The sequence below is a fragment of the Sparus aurata genome, chromosome 19 (assembly GCF_900880675.1).
Source record: "Sparus aurata chromosome 19, fSpaAur1.1, whole genome shotgun sequence".
NCBI classification, from domain to species: Eukaryota; Metazoa; Chordata; class Actinopteri; order Spariformes; family Sparidae; genus Sparus; species Sparus aurata.
Genome location: NC_044205.1, coordinates 22,332,212 through 22,354,575, shown reverse-complemented (window position 1 = coordinate 22,354,575; position 22,364 = coordinate 22,332,212). Strand labels below are relative to the sequence as shown.

At 42.4% G+C, this 22,364-nt stretch overlaps 1 protein-coding gene and 1 long non-coding RNA gene across 2 annotated transcripts in view; one reads left to right on the top strand and one right to left on the bottom strand.

Annotated features, from left to right (window-relative positions):
• LOC115570162 (uncharacterized) overlaps positions 1 to 14,297 on the top strand; it is a 95,429-nt gene extending 81,132 nt beyond the window's left edge. Inside the window, exon 5 of the long non-coding RNA XR_003981710.1 lies at positions 13,784 to 14,297. This is a non-coding gene — a long non-coding RNA (uncharacterized LOC115570162). The remainder of the gene's footprint in view (positions 1 to 13,783) is intronic.
• Positions 3,835 to 22,364, bottom strand: part of tmx3b (thioredoxin related transmembrane protein 3b) — a 37,134-nt gene continuing 18,604 nt past the window's right edge. Inside the window, exons 13-16 of the mRNA XM_030398529.1 lie at positions 18,587 to 18,643; positions 14,985 to 15,114; positions 13,405 to 13,473; positions 3,835 to 8,427 (exon numbers count right to left, since the gene is read on the bottom strand). Of these exons, the coding sequence (XP_030254389.1) occupies positions 8,164 to 8,427; positions 13,405 to 13,473; positions 14,985 to 15,114; positions 18,587 to 18,643 (520 nt within the window). The 3' untranslated portion in view covers positions 3,835 to 8,163. The remainder of the gene's footprint in view (positions 8,428 to 13,404; positions 13,474 to 14,984; positions 15,115 to 18,586; positions 18,644 to 22,364) is intronic.

Here is a 22,364-nt window from a genome sequence, read left to right as displayed (position 1 = left end):
CGCTGCACTAGGTGTTGAATATACTCCATGATTGGCTTGTTGTGAATCTTAACTCTTGCTCAAAGCTTTTTGATCACAGGTACGTATGAAAAATCTGTACTGTATATGTATATATATATATATATGTATGACAGTATATAAGCTACAGAATATTTCATTTCAACCGACAGCCTTCTCTTCCGAGCTCGTGACCCAACCCATTCAGAATGTTCTAGACATGCCCCAGAAAGGATTATCATGCAAAAGCTCTTAACTTAAATAAATCCCACCTTCTTCACAGACTATAGCGCTCAGCTCCTCATGCCCCAGTAATATTTCCCTGAGATATTCAGTTTTTAGGGGGGTTAGCTGGATTCAGGCAGTTCCCACGAGCACTCCCGCTTCTCGTTTAGCAGCAAAAAGCTGCTCGCATCAACAGTGTGTGCATGTACAGTAAGAGTCTATTGTGGCTGTACTGTACCATCTGTGACTGCGCTCTACTGTATGATCATTAAAACCCTGCTGGATACTGTCTCCATAGGGGGCCTTGGAAGTAAGCTCAAGACCCAGCGTGCAAATCACGAAACGTCTCTGAACATCTGCGTGATGGGACTAAGGATCAGATTAAACACAGGCAGTGACATAGACACACATGCAAGGCAAACACTCATCCGTGTGTTGATGAACCTGTGTTCTGCCTCGACTGTGAAAGCTGATTTTTCAGCTCTTTGGAAAATCAGGCTGGAGGATGGAAATATCCCGCGGCAATGGTGGCAGTGATGGTGACGGCAGCTGCGCTCAGTTACGTCTCAGGTGCTGAAAGTCACTCTGACCCCCCCGAGGGGACAGGTCCCTTCAGTAAATGATCACGACCCGGGCAACATCATTAGGCGGCTGCTGTGTGGCAGCAGCTCCTTGGCAGAGTGATAAGCAGGAACACTCTACTGGGAAATGCTTACAGTGCACTTAGAGGTGACAGGGATAATATGGGCCATGCACTTGTTATCCTCTGCAGAGCTGTACATCATTTGTTCGCACCAGCTATAAATAAAGATTTGTCACAAACCGAGATATGAGGTCTGGATGAGGCGCTGAGCTGCACATATCCTGGATTTTATTGTTTGTAATTGACTGTTTACTGAACCCCGAACAGCAATTGTCCAAACACGGCACAGGAGGTAGGGGCAGGAGATACCATAATTTCTTTTGATCCATAAGAGCGCCAAAGGGATAATGTATTTTTGTTGGCTAATCTGGAAATTAGCATCATCCTGGTTCCCTCCAAAAGAAGCCCGTGGGATTTTTCAACGGGATTTTGAATTATTGCAGAAAACCAGGTAGGATTTGGTCAACATAGGCTAAACTGAATTGCCAGGAGTGAAAAGTTAACGTTAGACTATAAATAAGCATTGTCCCAGTTGTATGACTTCACCACTGCTAAGCGTCTTAAACTATACTTTTTACATTTACTATAAATTAATTAAAATAGTTTGCAACTAAAGATGGACAAGTGAGTAGATGAGTCTCCTACAACCTCTGTAGCCTCGTTTAGCCACTTGTTAACAACCGCCTTTTTTTGACATGTAAACACATTAAAATCCTGAAAATGGAATGTTAATTGACGTATTATATGTTGTAAACAAAACTGTGACAATTTCACACTTCTGATAAGAGCAGGGATTACTTAACAAGACACGTTAGACTGGATTAACTATAGCCTTTGTAACCAAAAAGTATAACATGTCATATGTAATGACTCACGGACATGACATTTTCCAAACGTCTGATCATTTTAAGCCTCTGGAACATAACAAGCTTTAGAATAAAAAGCTAGCTAGCAAGTTACACCTGAAATCTGCGAGGGCAGGGGGTAGGAAGGGTTGATTCTAATAATGAAAAATAGGAGATTCAGGTTTAGCTACCTGGAATACTAGGACTAATAACAATACACTTGAAAAGGCCTTGCATGGGAATTTTTGAATTTAGAGTTATAAACTGATTCAATGGAGCATTGGAACGTTAGCTAAAATGACTCGCTAGACAACTGCTGTCGTAACCTGTAAATTGGCCCACTAAATCTGCTAAGATCTAAGGCTGAATTAAATATTACTAAGAGTTCCTCCATTTTATCATTGTAGACGAGTCTATATATGTGCAATGAGATGTGGAAAGCACGACAGGCTAACAGAAGAGGGGTAAGGGGTTGATTTTAATAATGTACAGTCACAGGGGAGAACTAATGGAGAAATCAGGTTGTCCGTACTGCATCAAAAGAGATATTATGGTTAAAATGTAAAATGCATGCACAACACCACAGTGTTGACTGTTCTCTGTCTTCATGGTTAAATTATCAGTATTTATCAGTATTTAGTTGGATAAGCACTGTCGTATTCTTGAAACAGTTTTTTGACTCTTCGTCGTCCTTACCTGCTTTCAACTGGCAGATTTTTATCCTGGGCAGGACTGTGTGTGAGCGATTGTGTGTTTGACGCGTTTGATGCAGGAGAATTTATAACGGCTTTGATGGGCAGCAGTCATTTTCGCAACTGCCCCGAAGAAAAGCGTTCCAAAATGTCAGGCCATTCAGAAGAAAAGCGGCGGCAACAAGCACCATCTATCGACTGACAAGCTGACAAGCGGCTATTAAACACAATTGAACTGCTGACGTGAAGTTGTGGCGCCAGGAAGAGGCGGACAGGGGCTTTAAGATATTAGCAAACTGCAGAGAAAATACAACGCACACGAAAGAGCCATTTAATGACAGGAGGCGATATCTCGAAAGGGCAAATTTGCCTACATTGTTTGTGTAATTAGTGGCAGAAAACAGATGGACTTCAGCAGCTGCAGCCGTCCGTCAGCCATAATGCAAAAAAGATACATACTGCATTTCTAACTGGGTCTGCAAAGACTCCCAGAGTAAACGTGTGGGTTGGTTTCCATGGTGAGCAAAGCTAATCAGCCGTTTCACATCTTCTTGAGTGACACAAACTGAGCTCAGATATCCTTGAATCACAGGCTTGAAGCATTAACTGAAATAACCATCTGTCTCTTACCTTGACCTGACATGTGACCCCGAAGCCGTGAAAACACCTCCCACATGAGTCAGGAATGAGATGATTGCCACCTCGCCTTAATTTGCCATTTCAACAGAAGAACCAGAATGAGAATGAGAGGCGAAGTGTAATTGCCCTTGTCTATTGCGCTGAATTGTTGGTTCCCCCCAAAAGAAAAAAAGAGACAGCAGGCCTCCTTCATTTGCCACACAATGAAGCTCATTCTCAGAATATATGGCGAGGTAATTGAGCGATGAATTACTTTGCATCGGAGCCACTCAATGACACCGATTCTGATGTAGTAATATATTATCCCCCCCTTTTGCGGCAATTTATCCCCGAAATGACAACCTTACGGAAAAATGTTCCTGCTTCATGAGATCTGAAAAATCATACGTCTTAAAAGCAACATGTTTTTTTTTTTTAACCAACTGTGAGAGGGTTGGGCTTCAGAAAGTACGCTGTGACATTGTGATTTTTCATTGTGTAAAAGTCACATTGCAGAGTCTGACTTGTGCGCACCGTCATTCCCTGAAGAGAAGAAAATAAATGAGTTTCACATCAACTAATGCAATCAGCCGCGGTTAAACCAGGATCTCCCAAAATTTGATTATATCTGCTGTAATTGAGTCGACACCCCTACGTAGGATTATAATGTAGAGGAGAAAAAGAAGGGGGGAAAAAACACATTTATACGTATGATAATTGGAGATAGATGGAGAAATAGATATCTAAATGGAAGACGGGCAGGTAATTCAAAAACAGGCACATATGTCAGATAAAAAAAAAGATACCAGTCAAGAAGAAAAAAAAGAGGACAATCTTTATTTCAATCTTTCAAACCTGTAATAAAGTGTGACAATCTCAATTCAAACCCAAAGAGGAAGTTTGGCAGAGAATGGTAGGCAACTACAAAGACCAGAAGGCAAGGCGAGGGCATGGTTTTTTCTTTAGTGCAGTTTCACAGTAATCGTACAGATAACCTCTGTATATTTAAAAACAACAGGTGTGCTTAGGTTGAGGTGCCTAAGTCGATCAAGATTTACTGCGCTTTCGAAAGCACGATGAAATGAGCAACGATGAACAACAAACCTTTGTAGCCATCTTATTACTCAGCTACACTTTTTAAAAAGGGTCACAGAAGGCGGGGGGGGGGGGGATTGGGGATTAGCTTCGCACAATAATAGCAACGACACCTCTAAACATTCATTATCATTTGAATATATCATTGTAATTCAAGTCCCGCTGAACAGTTTGCTCAGTTGTCACATAAAGTCAGGTTGTAGACCTGGAGTTGAGATTACTGAACTGCTCATACCGCTGTTCCCAAGGTCGAGAATGAACTTAATGCTCGTTCATCACCGCGTGTTGAAGTCCTCTTGAGAGAGAGCCTGTTAAAGAGGCTTTCATTGCTCATTTCAGACTTATAATTGCTTTGCAGCTCTGTGCGTCAAATATAATGCAGTTAACGTTTCACATGATTAATGTAAAACAAATGCAGAGCAAATGATCCAGTGTGTTCCTCTAAAAGGAATAGCTCGACATTTGAGGAAGAATGCTTGTTTACTTCCTCGCCAAGAGTTAGATTTGAAGATAGGCGCATATCTCGGCTGTTTAGCTGTTTCACTATCATAATTTAAGCCGTTCAGTTCGTGACCATTTGGAAAGTCTAAAAGAACCGCACGATACAATCATTTAATTCCTATTCCAACAGGAAGGTAGCTGACTCGGTCAGGGGAAGTCTCTAGCGCACAGGCTCTACGCGGAAGAGCCAGGCAATTTTATATCCTCGAAGTCGAACTTCTTTAGCTTTATGCACCGCTGAGGAACGAACAGAGCTCCGTCTCCACTGCTGTATCCGGATTTCGATTGTTAGATCTGTGGGGGAAACAGCTATCCTGGCTTAGTGTAAGGTGAATAAAACTAGAGATTTTGGCTGGTAGATTTTGAAATCTTTTGAAAGAGCAGGGCAGGCAGCAAACTATGGGAAATGATGGTCGAAATGGCATCGGAGCATGAATCTGAGAGCAGAATTGGAGATGAGGACACATGAAGACTTGAAAATAAAAAGAAAGATGAGTAGTTCTGCGAGTGATTCCAGTCGGAATATGCGGACAGAGGAGACTGTATCTTGTGAGGATGATGGCTCTAACGGATGGGATTTTAAAAGATCCACACGTGGTTCGAGATTTTTTGGGAGGAAAACTTGGAGCAGGGTGATGAGCAGGATTACACGAAATGGGATGGTTATGGTTGAATGTATATCAAGTGTATGAGCCTCGAAGATTCACACTCTGATCAGAATTAAAGAAGAAGGGACCGGTAGCCTTCCACTGTCAGTAGGTCAAGTTGTTACGGGATCTCACAGCTGTATATGAGGCGAGAAGACAGTAATGTGCTTGAATTTTGAAGGGCAGCTGTTGGAGAAAGTGCACCTTTAGAGCTCATCTCAGATGGCGTATTGATGTATTTCTGTGGTATATAAAGAAGACAGAAGGAATGTAGGAAGGACATTTGCAGCGTGAAGTAGTGGAGGGAAGACCAAGAGCAAGTGAAGTGCCTGCACAAAGAATTTCGGAAATAAAACTGAAAAAGAGAAAAAGGTACTGCAGGGAAGAAACAGAGCTGATCACAATATCTGCATGGACAAGTCTGAAAGGACTAAGATGTTGCGGGATGCTGCCAGGAAATTCTTGAACCATGAGGACATATTTGGATAAGGTCTTGATAGATGGACAGAGTTGTGAAAGGGATCCATTTGGGTGGACACTAAACAGTTTTGATTGTGATACAGTTGAGTACGTGGCGTTACAGCAACTGATACGGATGCCAACCGCCACAAAACTCAACAGAAGAAAGAAAGATTTGGGTTAGCCGTCTCCCGCCATTTCCGTTATTTGTGCTAAGCTAACCAGCTAGTGGCACGGACTTCAAACGTCCGCTTCTGACATGCCACTGATACCTTACTTTCTCATATAACTCTTGGCAAGAAAGTGAACCAGCATATTTCCCCAGGTGTCAAACACTAAATTATCAGCGTCTTACTAAAAGCAATGAGGTCCAACATGTTTCAACATTCATACGCTAAATGTAGAAGCATCCTGGTTATGTAACAGGAGAGGTTTTATACAGTAGTTGTGTTTTGTCTGTGCTCTTCTCACTGGGTTGGAGTGGCAGTATATGTATAAAGATGTCGAGATTACACCCTGAGTTTCTGAGTGTTGACTGTCATTTGTCAATAATTTCTGAAACACATTTTCAGATGCTTTAAAAGGTGCAATGTGTAAGAATTAGTGAGCGGTTTAATTCATTCTGTGGAAGAAAAAAAGGGAGCATCAAATTACCAGGGCAACGGCTAACTGCTGCCAACTCTAGCTGCTGTTAGCTAGTTAGCCGAGCAGCTAGTGGTCCGGACTTGGAGCTCGGGCCATGAGGGAACTGTTGGTGTTTACACTGCTAGCACAGGAGTTTTAGACTTTAGAGGCCTTTACAAAACATCTCTACAACACAATACATGTCATGATGTCAAATTTGCCATTTTTTTAACATTCTGTTAATCATTTGTCAATTTTTTTTTCCAACTAACTCTTACATATTGCTCCTTTAAACATAGTTGATTGTTTAGTCTCCTTTCCTAATCGTCATACACAGACACTTTGTGGATGAGACTCAACAATCAGCCATCTTTCTTCAGAATGGCTTGCTGCACCTTTAACATGCCCCCTCTTGCCAGAAAAGGCGACACTGACCCCAAAATCCAACAAGGCAGACACTGCTGTGCATTTTTTATAAAAATGGTATTACATCGGCTGTAGCAGATTTTTTGAAACACTTGCTCTTTTCGTGGAACAGGCTGGCCACGGAGTCCAAGAGGGAGCCATAACCCCAACTTGATCTCAGCTGTTTTATTTTTATAGTCACAAGGGTATGAAAATAGGATACAGATGGATTTCTGTGCCTTTAGAAAACTGACAACAGTGGGCTTCACAGAAAAAAAGAAGGGAAAAAAACACGGGGGAAGGGAAAAGTGATAAACTAAGTAGGGAGAAGGTCCTAATATTCTATATGCTCCGGTTACTTCTCAGTGCATCGGGATGTAAACTTTAACCTACCTACTGAATTCAATATAGCAACCAGTGATGGAGGACAGATTGAAATATGGAAACAGACCTGAGCCGGGCTATCTGAGGAATATGAGTTGTTAAAAGCTGCAGGAGCTACTGATGCATGTTATAGGTGTCTGCCGTACAGGTACACACCTTCTATAACAAGAATTTATGGCTGGTTGGTCATGTTGGGTTGAAGCGAATAAAAAAAAATATGCATTTGCCTTATTCCAGTGTCTGACAGATTGATGTGAATTACCATTTCAACTTTTTTCATCAGCTCTCTGCATAAATGGACACTTAACAGGTGGCTGGCATGAGTAATAAGTTATAATGCTCGGCACTTTTCATCCCTAGAGGAGAGGGAAGAAGAATATTTTTCAGGCAATGACATACGATAAAAAAAAAAAAAAAACATTTATGGCAGATTTTTCCTTCTTGGGCACTTCTTTTGCTTTCTACACTTTTTACTTTTTCACTAAGCCTACACTTTGGGTTGGGGGGAAAAAGGTGAACAAAATGTCTGTAATTATGTTGTATTCAGTGTGAAGGCGAGACTCATCTACTCTCTACTGTATCTACAAGTCTAGGATTATCATAATGAACAGGAAAAATAAAAAAACAAACAAATTGAATATAATAAGGGGCTTTTAAGTGGCTGCAAAACAACAGCGTAACAATGCCAGAGAAAGGGTCACACATCACAGGGAATAAACCACTGCTTGGTCGAATCATAATAAATAAGTGGTATGTTTGGTTCACAGCCGTTCTTCTTTTCACTCCGTCATTAAAAACGGCTGTTAGTTTTTTAAACGTGATTCAGTGGCTTCGCTGAGCAGCTGACCTTACAAACTGACACACAGAACTCAGAGATGGGAGAAATAGTCTGTGCTGGAGGGGCTTTGAGGAGAAGTGATATGAAAGACAAAGAAGCAGAACCAGTAATACATTGATATGTCTTTGAGTTTCATGTCACTGCATTTGACTAGGCCTAACATCCTCTATCCGACGGGGAGCCCCCTGTGTTAATCGGTTTTCTTCTCATCGGGATCCTTCTCGCCAGCCTCGTCCTCCTCGTCCTCGTCGGGGCCCTCCAGCTCGGGGGTGCGTTGACACTCCTCCTCCTCTTCCTCCTCCTCGTCAGTCAGGCCCTCCCTCTTGTGCGCGTCGATGTCATCCGAACCGTCATCCGACTCAGCCGTGCAGATGCCATAGCACATCAGGCTAATTACACCCAGCGGTAGGCCGAACAGGAAGCAGCCCAGCAGCGGAGAGCTGCGGAACACTGACTGAAGTAGGAAAAGGAGACAACAAAAGATGAAAGGAAAACAAAACAGAGGAAGTGTGAGGGAGGGAGACAAAAGTAAAAGTTTGAAAGAGATGCGAGTGGGTTGAGGGAAATATAGAAATATTGGAACAAATATGACAGAAGTGACAGAGCAAAGAACAACACATGAAATTACACATGAAAAGTATTACTCAGAAGAAATTCAAGCTTGTTTACACCAACCACAATAAGACCACATGCTCTACTTTTCTTAAAAGCTACTATGCTCTTGATTTAAATATAAATGGTAAGAGACATTTGTATCTACTCACACACCCTCCTACTTCTTTCTTGTATTTGGCAAGTCTGCATTACCAACCAAACAAAGCTGGCAACTGACCGGCAGGGCCCTGGACCTCAGCACCACATCAACTGACCAATCAGGGCTTGGTAGGACTAAGAATGGGGACGCCTACAGAGCTACACTAATGATTAGCAATTATAGCCAATGATGGCCACAAAATCCAGTAAGTAGTAGCCATGTGTAGTTTACTGCATGCACCCTTGATGATGTGCTACTTGAAGGGAACAGGATGCATGCACAGTTGATAAACTGGGATGAACTGGGGTTCAGCAGGGGGCCAGAAGCTTCATGCTTGCCCCAGGCCCCAAAATTAGTTAATCCAGCCCTGACCTTATTTCTCAAATTGACACATAAGACAACAAATGAACCAATTGATCCTTTTTCTTTCATTTCCCTCACTGCTTCCTTTGTACACTACACCATGGATGTAGAGTGAGCCTCCAAGTGTTACATCTCTTTCAACAGCCAGCGTTTACAATATTAAAGAGCCTTCCAGCTATTAGGTAGAATGAATTTCATAATCCTATTTAGAGGGCCCATCCGACAATATTTGTGGGGGGAAAAAAATCGCAAACAGGTTTTTATGTTTTCAGCAGCAATACTGCATTTATTCATTTATTCGTTCATTTGCATTACGCCATTAAGCTTCGCGGGTGTGTTTAGAGGGAGGTCACAAATCATTTGCAGAAATTCAGGCAGGCTTTAATATTTTAATACTAATTAAATTTCAGTTGTGCAATTCTAGGATGTCTGTATTATGTTATACTTTGTATTCCATCTCATCTTGTTTGTTTTGTTTTTATACTCATGACCAGATTGGAGATTTGTACCCTTTTATCTATAATCCTTTGGGTCTCATGTACTTTTGACATTGTACAGTTTGAACTGAAATAAATAAATAACTGTCAGACTTCAAACATAAGCAAAGGTCCACCTTTATACAGCAGTCTGTCTGAAGATATTTTCTGCACAGACACACACACACGCTTATCCTTCGCCTGTAATCTCATAACCGCAAACTCAAACACATACTGTACCTACATGTTTTGCACACACATACTGTGATGTATCCTAACTTTGAATTACATTTATTTATTATATCTCGACCCTGCGTAAGCAAGGAAAGGCTGGAAAGGCAAGTTATGGTTGCACATAGAGTCTATGCAGAGCCTATATCATAACCTACGTAATCACCTACGTGGTGGGTCTGTACTGTTGCTGGTGGAGGTGATACAGCGGTACTCCAGTAATCACAGCAACCTCTTCGGCTCACAGCTGTTTGTATCTTAGCTAGGCAGAGGGGACAGGCCCAGTGTCCAAATGGAAGACTAACCCCCCCCATACTAATCAAGCTTGGAAGTAGGGCTTGGTTTCTTCAAGGCTGTTTTTGCCACTGGAGGCACTGCAACAGCCGAATAGGTTGGTGTGTTTACTGGGGAAACTGCATGTCCTGTATACCACCGCGGCTGAGCACCAGAGGAGAAGCTAGAAATGCTACCAAGCAGACCAATCACAGGCATTGCGATCTGCAGTTACATTTCTGAAGATGTCAAGCAACGACGTAGGGTAAACATCTACAGAGAGGCTAAGCCAATTCAATGTGAAGCACAAATCAAGCTTCAAGCTTTTTCAGACTTCTTTTGTTCTCTTAATTACCACCAGTAGATCGTATATTCAGAATACTTCGGTGACATCCGCCTTAATCATACAACATATCTTTCAAAGCCGTCATATAGCTCTGCTGTTAGACTACTAGACTTTCTCTCTTTAAAACAGAAATCTTGGGAGTTCTTTTGGTTTGAACACTACTGAATGATCAGCGATAAGGGGATTACACATTGCAAGATCTTTCACGAGGAGGAATCTTCGACAAGTCTGCTTGGTCTCCAAACTGTCAAGAAAACACGCTTGAGGTGAAATTGTTAAAAGAAAATAAATGTGGGTGAGAGACTGGACTGTTATACTTGGACAGCGGGGATCATCTGTTCTGCAGGGAGAGTTGGCGTCCTGCTGGTATTTGGGTTCAAGCAAGGACGACGCAGTTAGAAATACTGAAAAGCTTGTGTCTCTGTCAACGTACTCTTGATAGAAATCTTTGTTATTGTGCCCCCTTCACACAAGTGGACGCATGATAAGACTGGGTTCAGATTGCGACTGCAGATGACAGCAGAGGGTCGTGTGCTCAGGTTGTCTCTTTGCAAGGCTCCTTGACCGGACCCAGAGATAACCAGACATTTAACCTGCTTTGATGTCAAATCTGCAAACTCGCTGATTGCATCTTTTAATGTTTTTTTAACGCTTACCTTTTCTTTTCTACAACACTTCACTAAGAGCAAAATCGGGGCTGCAATCTTTCAGAGTGAACTCAGCATTAGACGCCCAAAGAGTAATCAGTTAAATGGAAATACACTACATGCACAATTCCAACAGTTTGAACTGCTCACTGGTCATGACTTTCCATTCACGTCCATGGCCTGAAATAACTGCATATAAAATGAAACGTGTATTACTCCTCTCCTGCAAAAACACGACCCATCGCCTCCTGCGGGCACAACAATGGCCGAGTCAGTAAGGGGCAAATTTTCAATTTCTTCTTTAAATGTTCTCGCTGACAAATGAGTCATTTGGCCCTAATATAGCCGGATACATCAGAGACAATGTTCCTAGGAGGGAGTATTCTGTCACAACTTCTGTCAGCCACCGAGCTGAGGAGAAGAGAAATATTCACATTCCCTCCAGTCATTGCCACTGCAAGAAGGATGGTAATTGCCGGTGCTGTGTGATGCTAGACGAGGTAGAGATGGCGTATGCTATGCTAACACAGCTGGCTATGAGTCATTGAGCCTAATGTGGCTGCTTCCTCATGCTCCTGTCAAGGCATGCATTTAGATAGGCTCTTCGGGGGCAAGGTGATGGCTGCAGCCTATATGCTTTGTATCATTTCATGTCACTGTGAGCAAGACGAGTCGTGGCGATGCTTGCAGCTCGACAGATTCCGGGAAGCCAGAAGAGAAACAGCATGTCCTCTCTCTTACAGGTGTAGGAGACAAGCCCTTCAAGCATGGAGGCTTTACTTTTGTGCTTACTGCTATTTGTTGCTAATGAGAACAGATAAAGTCCTGCACATTAGCCAAAAGAAATGTAATATTGGGTTTGTATTAAAAGCTTAACTCATCTCTGACAGATTTTATTCTACTGTTTAAATACTGTCAAACCTGGACTTAAAGCTGTAAAAATCTTGAATGAAAATGTCCCACAAGCCTTTTATCCTCGTCAAGGTTAAGTTCACAAGTCACTATACCTTCTATATAAACATTTACAGGATATGAAACCTGTAGTTTTCCTCTAGGAGTTCTCTACATCCCTTTAAGGATGTTGTTAAGGACGACTGTGCCAGCTGAGGAGCATTGCAACACAGCTGTATTTACATTCCTATCACACCCTTGGTAAAATAAACACCAGTTCTCCCAAAAGAACCAACTGCTTAGAGTAAAAGTGGGAGGAGAAGCAAGTTCAGCCTCCTGACCTCCACTCTTTCCTAATCACTCCACCTCCTCCCGCTCCGTTGCCCATTCTTCTTTCCCCATACTGTGTTTACAGCCCGCATTGCATATTCTCAGTTGTACTCGCAGTGTTGTCCTCTGAATGTTGTTTTCCTCCCAGAGGGAAAGAGCAGGGCACACGGGCATTTGTTTTACAGTGTTACTGAACTCTGTGCGCCGTGCATATATACAGGATTTACCATAAATTGGCAAATGCAGTCAAGAAGAGGCACGGTGTGACGCATATCAACAAGCACAAGGTGTTCAGTAGTATCATGATAATAAACAGTTCAACTGTAAAGGTAAAGAACAGAGATGTATCTCTTGTGTAGCCCATCAGTATAGCAAATACTAATTAGTGCAACATTATATAATTGGCCAATTAGCTTATGTAAACTAGACTTTAAAGCTACACAAACGGGTCTTTCATACAGACAAAGCTACAGAGAGTTATTAGTACTCAGATCCCCTTAATTTTACGTTGTGTTTTAGCATCTTTTAGCTCACTGTTTTGGTTAGGGCTGCACTTTTAATATTTTTGCTCACTCTCACTATTCTCATCAAAACTGACCCACTCTGACCTACTTTTACAGCACCAAGTGACAGAGAGGCAAAGTTAGCTACTAGCTTGTAAACATAAAGCATTTAGCCGCTTAAAATCTAGACATTCATCTCAGGAGATGGTGGAGACCAAAAATGGAGCTAAAATAAGTGTGAATATAGAGCTTTGCCAGCTGGACGGTAACTACAGATTAATGCTAATGTTGCTATTTGTCTGCTAGATGCTTCAATGATAAATAACTATAAGCTAACAAGTTTTATGTATAAAATGTATTAGTTCTGTGTTTACAGCTTGTTGCAGCTTTAACTGAAGTACCTACTTGCAATAACCTCTCACTAAAACTAAAAGTGTCGCATGAATGATTATTATAACAATATACAGTAGCCTGACTTGTTTTTAGCTAACTGAATTGAAACATATTGACAAAATCAATATGACACGCTACTTAATGAGCATTTTGAACTTCAACAATATTATGTTTCTATGTTAATATTCATGATATCATACGTGTATGAACTCTCATAAACTTACCATAATGGTGGATCTGGCATCAAAGGCCACACGTTTGATCCTCTGAATGAAGCCATCACCTCCATACGCCTGCAGGGAGACAGAAGAATTACTGCGTCTAGTCTATCCCAACTTTTTTAACCAGCACTCATGTTGTACATTTGCCAGGTTCAATCTATTCTTACGTTTGTACAATTTGATGCAATTATCGAGGACAATCCCTAAATAACAGAACAATTATCTACATATCAATAACAACTACTCTTGCAATACGCGCACAGAATGATCGAAGCCTCGAGTATCCAGTTGGTACATCCTACACATTTTAAATATTGTTTAATTAACCGCTTCCCTGCACAAAACTATCTGATGTGTCCGACTCTTTCTGTTCACCGTTCAGCGGTTCTACTCTGCCAGAGAGCTCATTTATTGGCAACAGCACCTGGGCCGCCATTGAGTGATCTGCCCCGACACTAATTCATCAGGATGGCCAATTAGTGAGCTGTGACTAAGCAGGACTTCTGTGAACGAGCTGAAGGTGGGCGCGACATGATTTTCGGGGAAGCAGCTGTTGCACAGATGCTTGTGCTGGGTGAGTAGTTCGAGAAGTTTTTACTAACATTTTTATGCATGTTGTTGGAGTGTCTCTTTCCTAATTGCAAAGGAGTAAAGGATGGAGGAAACTGTAGCCAGCGAGAGCAAATCAGTGGAGATGCACCTTTTTATCAATTCCCTAAAAAAAAAAACCTGCTGGAGAGAAACCACAGCCTGCCAATTGTGTCTCCCTCTGGCTGGCTCGTGCTTCATGTTCATGCTTTTTATGGAAAAGACAAAAAAATATTCAAGAATTTTTGTCATGTCCGGGTAAAAATTCAGCTCTCCACATTTCCCGAAATAAAAGAAAAAGAGAACACCCATGCAATCTCATAGTAACTTTTGCCATTTTTTTTTAAATGTATGCATGTTCTTAAAGTTTCACGTGTTTTCTATGTATCTCTACATGGAGCACAAACCAGCCTCGGGTCTCCTCCTGTCAGACTTTCAACAAAAAGGTTGAAACCAGGCCTTGGCAGGAACCCGACTGCAGAAACATGGAGGTTTCTGTTGCTGTTTATTTGGTGGGAGGTGGTTTGTTATGCCAAGCAAAAAATAGCTCAGACCTTTCTTGGAAAAAAAAAAGAAAAAGGACAGGACCTCTGGCTGTTTGGCTTATGGTTTCATACATCTGGTGACTTTTTGCTGTTCTAGTGTTGTACCAGGCGGGCAGTGACATTTCTTTTCCAGATTAGACTACAATACAGAGTCGTGTAGTAATTTCAGTGTTTGACTCAGGGACAGAATTATCGGAGATAATCTATTCAGAAAGGACAGCAATATGAAATCTAAACATGCAAGGGGAGATTGCAAAAATACCTCATCTGGGGAAAATATTTTCCAAGGGGGACTTAAAATGCGAGGCAACATGCTTGATTAATGAAGACTACTGGTGTGATTACAATGGTACAACACAAGGAGAAGGAGGGGGGAAAGAGCTATACTGAGCTGAATGCATAAACAGAAAAGCAGGAGAGGAAAGGAGGGAGGAGGAGAAGATGTTGGACCTGTGCGGAACCGTTCAAAACCCCGTTGATGAATTGGACCAGCTGCTCCATGGTCTCAATCGGCTCACTGGGCAGGAAGTACTGCTCGTTGGATGTGTTGAGGATGATAACAGAGGGCACCGTCACCTCGCTGAGAAAAAGAAAGAAGAAGCGCAGCGTTTAATCGTCTTAACCCCGGCACCTTGGGCTGCCATTATCAAAGTGCATCATTAGACGGGAACAAATTGTGATTTGGTAAAAGAACAAATCGTAATGCAATACTGAGATAAACAAACCCCTTTGTACTCAGAGCAACCTAACTTTTCCCATGGGCCCCCGTTTCAAAGAGAGGATTTTTTTCCGTCTGAAATAGGCCAAGACTGCATCGCCTTTTTCCTCAGACTGGCATGTATTCTATCTTTTATGCAAACACTCTGCAACTCAGGGGCTTTATGGGTCTGTGCCGGTCACAGTTAAAGAGACCTTTACAAATTACAGCTGACAAGTGAATCGCAGGGAGTCCAGAAGAAAGCAACTCTGCATACATGCTGAGACTTACACATACACAGTGAGGCTTGGCAGTCCAGTGATCTTGCAGAAAACACAGACACAGACCGCACACTATAGAGCTGACTTACTTCCACAAATCAGCGGAGGAATTACACAGCACAGTGAGATAACGAACAAGGTCATATAAACAAGCAATCCCTCTTTCACACCTCTTGCACAACACCAAACCCTGACTTAGATAAGGTATCCCAGCACTTAGATGCACACGCACACACACACTCCATCACAGCGGTGCCACCTCACATCCCCGCCGTGTTACTCAACCTGGCAACAAATTTCACACACAAGCACACGTATCCATCACTGTCCCAGTGCACCACCCGGCTGAGAGCCGGAGTGCAAACACACACACGGCCGCGCAGTAGAGTCATCAATGCCTCACTACTCTGTCCAGCTGAGCCGCAATCACATGTGTTCACCCACACACACACACACACACACACACACACTCTCTGACTGCGCATTCCAGCTGACATCCAGCCTACTCCAACAGATGGCACCCATTTAAAATAAATATGGATTAGCCTATTCACCTCTGCGAGTGGGGACTACTGGGGTTTGATGCCCATAATGAAGGGTCATATACTGTACTCCATAGAATTAAAGCACAAAATACACATTTAAGTCATTTCCTTTCTGCGAGCGAAAACAGCTGCCATATAATTCAAGCTAATTACGTTTTTCTATTTAAAAACACAGAGATTTAGCCATGTTTACTTTTTATTATCATAGGAACAGACTGACATTGGGAACAGTCAGTTAGAATATCAACAGCACTCTGTGGATCATATTTGGAGCTAAAGCCAGAGGCCTGTTAGCTTGCATAAGCATTACATTTTGTTTTCATGTGGATTTAATTTTTTTTCATGGAACAGGCTAGCTCAACATTTTAGGAAATGAACTTATCTGCCCAGTTCTAGAAAAAAAAATAGATTGATACTACGCTCATGTCTGTGCGTTGGCTTTGAAGCTAGAGCTGGGAGGCTGTTAGCCTACATTAGCATAAAGACTGGAAGCAGCTAGCTAGCTGATTAGCTTGGCTCTCTCCTAAGTTAAAAAAATTCTTCTACAAGCACCTCTTAACCTTACCAATACCGTCTTGCATCTCCTTTCTTAATACAGACAGACATAAAAATTTAAATGGTGTTAGTGGTGAAATAATATCTTGGCTAACGTGCTATGCTAAACTGCTGTAAGTCGGCAGTGTGGCTTTAGCTCCATGCATGACGAAGAGACATGTGAGTTGCATTGTTCTTATCATTCAACCCAAAATGTTAGAGATATTTTTTTAAATAATAATAATGATTTAATTAAAAAACAGAAGGTTTTTATAAACAAGTCACATCCAGGTGAAAACTGAACTTTAAAAAGAACACTCACTGCAGACATTCTTAAGTTTACTCATTTATTTTGTTGTTGTTGTTTTGAAACTAACTAAATGGAACCCTGTCTCATTAGCAGCATTTCATGAGTCCTTTTTCCCCAAAGTTTTCTTTTCACTTTCTGCCACCAGAGGCATTGTCTGAGCTTTAATTAACGCGAGAGCTCTTAATTAAAAGCTGAACTGTAAACTGTGATAATGACTATCAGTGTGTCCAGGAAACATTCTACACTGACATGGACATAGAAACTGAATGTTAAAACCAATCTGCCCCTTCAGAAAAGAATCCTGGAATTTTGCAATTAAAACATTCAAACAATAGCGTCGTGGAAGTTGACAGAAATCAACTTAATTGTGCGCGAGCCGAGACTTCCACAATGCATTTATTAGGCTCTACAAAACAATCTCCAGTCGACATATAAAACAGTAACGTTCCTAGTTCACCTTCTATGATCACACAGACTTCTCAGTCACCTCACATCCCTTTTAAGTTTCTCCACAGCCCACAATGCATTCCATATAAGGGGTTAGCGTTAATCCTACATTTAAACAGAGGCAGAGACTGCCTCGGGCTCAGAGTAGTGGCTCATGTTGTCTTTGTGTGTGTTTGAGCGTGTATTTATATGTGTGTCTATGCGCCGCTGGTGAAAGCAGGGGCGGCCTTACGCCAGACAGACTGCTGCCAGAACACAGTAATCGCTGTGATGACAGAAAGAGGGATAAAAAGCCATCAGATTTATTTCCATGGCTCTCCTAAGGGAGAGAATTAGTGGACATTGACAGGCCAGGATTTCATTCCTCAAAGGAGGGCAATTAATCCTGTGCTACTGCGGCCAAATTCACTCCTGTTAAACCCAGAGAAATACATATTGTATGCACTCATACAAAATTAGGAAGGCTAATCACCTCTTTTATCCTTAAATATAAACACCCGCCTGTCTAATTTCAGCCATGCACCGGGGCTGTCTGACGGTTGAACATAGTCATTTCTAAAACGTCTACTGTACTCACTGAAACACTTTTAATTACACACGACTTAGGAGACCATGTGCTATAATCTCCTCATACAAACAATAGCGTGCTCAAATTAAAATAACATCCTGTAGCGGTCTGTTACGCTCGCAGATTCTCACACAAACATTAAACAAAAAGACACATAATTAGATACTGTGTGATCGCAGACACAAAAACACACAAGCCGACTGCTACAGCCATGCTGGCCTGTAACACTTGTGGGGTTCCGTCTAATTAAAAGTGTGGGATGTCAGTTGCAGGGGCCTCGGCGACTGCAGCAGGGCTCTCCGAATCATTAGCGCTGCTCTTTGACACGCTATTAAAAACACATGACGGCGATGGATATAATCCATGCGTAGCCCTCATCCGTACACGCCTCACATCGGCTTCTAACAAGAAGATTTGCGGGAGCTCGTGTGGTTCTTTTTCGTGATGGCAGGGAGGGTGGTTAAAATTGCCGAGAACGCTAGAAAAGAAAAGAGATGGCAGTCCGTCTGTGTAATTGACTTCTCCACACGAGAGCATCTTTAATGGCAGAGGCTGGCAATACAAGTAAGTTCAGACCTGGTTAAGTAGCCGACAGCAGCTAATACGAGGTGGAGAAAAGAGGAGGATGATATGAGAAGAGAGAGGTAAGCTTGCGCTGCGAGACACTCACCCCATAATGAGGCTGTTAATGTAGTCATTCCCATCCATGTGGCCAAACTGGAAGTCTCTGGGGAGGCAACACACACACACAAAAAAAAAATCAGGTGGCATAAGAAACAGCATACAATAGAGGAGTAAAACAAGATTTTTCTTTTTTTTTTTTTCCATGTCTCAGTAGACTCGAACAAACTGGGACACAAACTTTCCCAAAACCCAGTTGAATCAAAACTCGCACGTTCTCACCGCCGGACAAAGAAATAAAACATTCCCAAAAGCCCCCTTTTCCTACGGAGTCTCATGTTTCTTCTCATCTTTCCCTGCCACAGAAAAAGACTCAGGTGATTTATCTAAAATGATAAGGCAGGAGGAGGAATTCAATTTGTATCTCATTGTGCTGCACTCCATCTGAGCAAAGTGTATTGTGGGTAGATTCAGGGAAGACGGGGGGGGGGGGGGGGGGGGGGGGGGGGGAGTCCAGGGAAGCTTGTGACTTCCGCTGAATGACTGATTATAGGGGGCCTCTACATATATATTATATTCATATTGAATCATAGCTACATCTGGCACGTTTGTCCCAGGGGTGCTGCACAATACTTCCTGCGCTTATATCAATGACATGATTATGAAGAGACTGAATTGTATAATAAATCTAGTGGATGCAATATAAAATCAGCCGGTGTTAGTGATAATCTCGCCGACAATAGCGAGGGCAGCCTGGGAATACAGCTCATCAAAAAGTCAGTGTGTGACTTTTGCGCCGAAAGCTGCAGCCCGAGTCTGAGTTTATGGCTCGGGCTCAGTACAAGACTGTTGGGGACACAAAATGTGATGTGGAAACTAAATATACTCTGCGACTAATTCTTTGCCTAGTCGATAACTTAAATATTTACAGGCCGGTTCCAGCCTCCTGCTCACACTGACACTTCTTGGCCAGCCGGCTGAGCAGATCGGCCAAGACGGGGTGAGTAACTAGCTGAGAAAACTTGAGCAACACACTTTTCCTGTAAATACTATCAGAGTTGGGAGAGTTTGGATGATTAATTAAACGTTCTCGCTGGAATTGTTGTTTATTCAACCAAACCGAAAAAGAAGTTGTTGATGTTATTGGTCGTGTCGGGTCAGGAAAGAAGTGTTTTTCTGAAGAAAGTACAGTATATTCCAGGGACAGTGGGGGCGGAGGTGAAAGGCAACAGAGCTACAGCTAAATCATTGAGGATGGTCCATAAGAATATTCATGATGCAGCTGTCACCGGCAGGCTTTAAGCTCTCAAAGATGAACTTTAAAATACAAGGTGGCTTTGTGGAAAGGAATTAATTATTGAACAACCATTGATCATGTAATAAACTGTGTGTTTGTGGAGCTATGATAAATAGTACTAGGCTACGGGGAGAAAAATCGCCCACACATTCACTCTGGACAGGATTTAAATCACACATGCAATATTAATAAACTCCAAACTTAAAGCTACTACCTGTAATATTTCATGTCATTCTTTCAAATCAAGGGCATGTGTTTCAAAATGTGCTTCTGGTTTGCATTGTATTGTCTTTTTTGAAGGTATCTCTGATGGGTAGTTGAACATTTTGAAATTCATAGCAACTGTAAAAGTTAAAACCTTAAAAAGTTTATATAGCAAACGTGTTAGCAAACACAATATTCGCTTTGCTTTAGCTCTGTTTGATATCTGGCTTTTTATCTGCTAAACGCCATTTGATGAAGCAAAACATGTCGCGGTCGGCTTCAGTGCCTGCTCTGGGACCAGTTCTTCTTTGCACACTGAACCTATGGACTCTCGCTCATCTTGGCCTCTCCATGTAGTGATCTTGCATTGTATTTTATTTCATGCACTGTCTTTGTCTATCTGTGTTGTAATGCTGTCTCCATTGCTATTTTTTATCTTGTCTGTTGTGTCATTGGCTGTGTGTTTAATACCTGGCTGCAACTTAATTTCCCCCCGTGGGCTAATAAATTTGACTAGACTTGAGTTCTTTGCATTTCGACAGCCAAAGAACCGGTTCTTGGCCAGGAAAACTAGCTTTGCTGATCTAGATCAAAGAGCCGCTTACGTCATGAGCTGGAGGCGGGTTTATCATGACCAAAGGTCGACTAAAAACAATAATGACCACCATTTTTAAAAAACAGAGCTAAACAAAAGATTTTGACTATGGACACCATGTCAAAGCAACAGTGGTCTGAGGACAGTCATATTCAGATGCCAGCTCCCATGGCCACTGGTTCTTAAAAGGTTCATACTCAGAAATTAACTCTCAGCATCTGCAAGATGGAATATGCGCATTAACAACAGGGACAGTGTAGGGCCAGCATGGGGATTGTGACCAGGTCAGGGGTCTGTAGCAGCAGGGACTACCATAATGGACTGAGTTCTCTGGTGTCCTCCAATAACCAGCATCGTGTATCGATAAGTATGTGAACAGCTACATTCATGATGCATGGTTACAAATCAAATATATCTCCAGCCTGATGTTTAAGACAGCTAGATGAGCTGATGATGAGCTGAGAGACAGTAGAACTCTTAAGATCAGAGAGAAACTGCAGAATCAAGTCATAATCCTCTGTGGGTTCACGTTTGAAAACATAAAAATATTCATCAGTGCAGCCCTGACGTGCTCTAAAAGTGTTCTCAGGGAAGAAAGAAATGTTTCAAAAGGTAAGTACCATCTGAAACCCTGGGATCCAGGACCATCTACGGACAGAAAGTAATGAATCAAAGGTTTCAGTTTGTGCAGAAACTCTGTGTGACAGGGCTGCTTGTATGGTCTTGTTGCTACAACCTTCTGTGCCACAGCTGGCACATAAAAGCCAAGACAATAATGACTGGTGCAGAATTTCAACCCAATACACACCCTCTAACTGACAAAATGTGACTTTCCCACAAGTGCAATTTGCGCACATGTAGGTATGTGTCTTTTATCCCACACACGCACACAGAGACTCGCTCGCTCTCTCTCAGATCTGAGATTTACAGCCATTGTTCTGTCAAAAAGATACAAATGGTGGGCGAGCTGAATACCACGACATTTATTACTCCATCAAACGGCTCATTCAAACGTCACTCGTCACCTACGGTCCCGTTGACTCCGCGCGCTGCCTCCGCCCACCACCGGGGGCGACAGTCGAGCCCTCGACTTGTAATTACAAGCACTGTTTAGGTGTGTCAGAACGCTGCAGGCGGCTCTGATCACAGTGGGGATCTCAAACTCAAAAGTCTTCAGAGAAAACGCAGCAGTGGGTAGTGCGGCGGATAGCAGTCTAATTGATGATAGGGATCTGTGTAATTCAATCAGCCCTAATGGGAACGCGTGGTGAGCGGGAAACGCTTTGATCACGGCGGTTCGAGATACACCTCTTCATTCAAAAGCAGAAATCTATGTGATGAGGCAAAGTTGTCAATGATGAGGGAGAGTGAGCAACTTGAGCACGACATAATGATCTTTCTTAACTGATTAATCCTTTTGAGGTAATCCTCTCGTCGCCCGCCGCCCCTGCTGGGAGTTATTAGAGATGAGGGTCGGCTACAGAACAAGCGACCTTGCGGCTGATTTGAATTCAAGCCACTTCGGCTGAGCGCTTTGCAGCGAGTGTTTTGCAGCGTGCGGGAGCTTCGCGTGAGTGGGGTGTTTTTTTGGGGTGTCTTGCATCATCTCTTCTTCTTCCCCCCCACCAACCCCTTTACTGTGCGGTAACGGCGAAAAATAACAACAAACACGTATAGACTTTGAGCGAGTTTCCTTTTTGTATTCAGCGCCTTGTTTAATTGGTTCCTCTC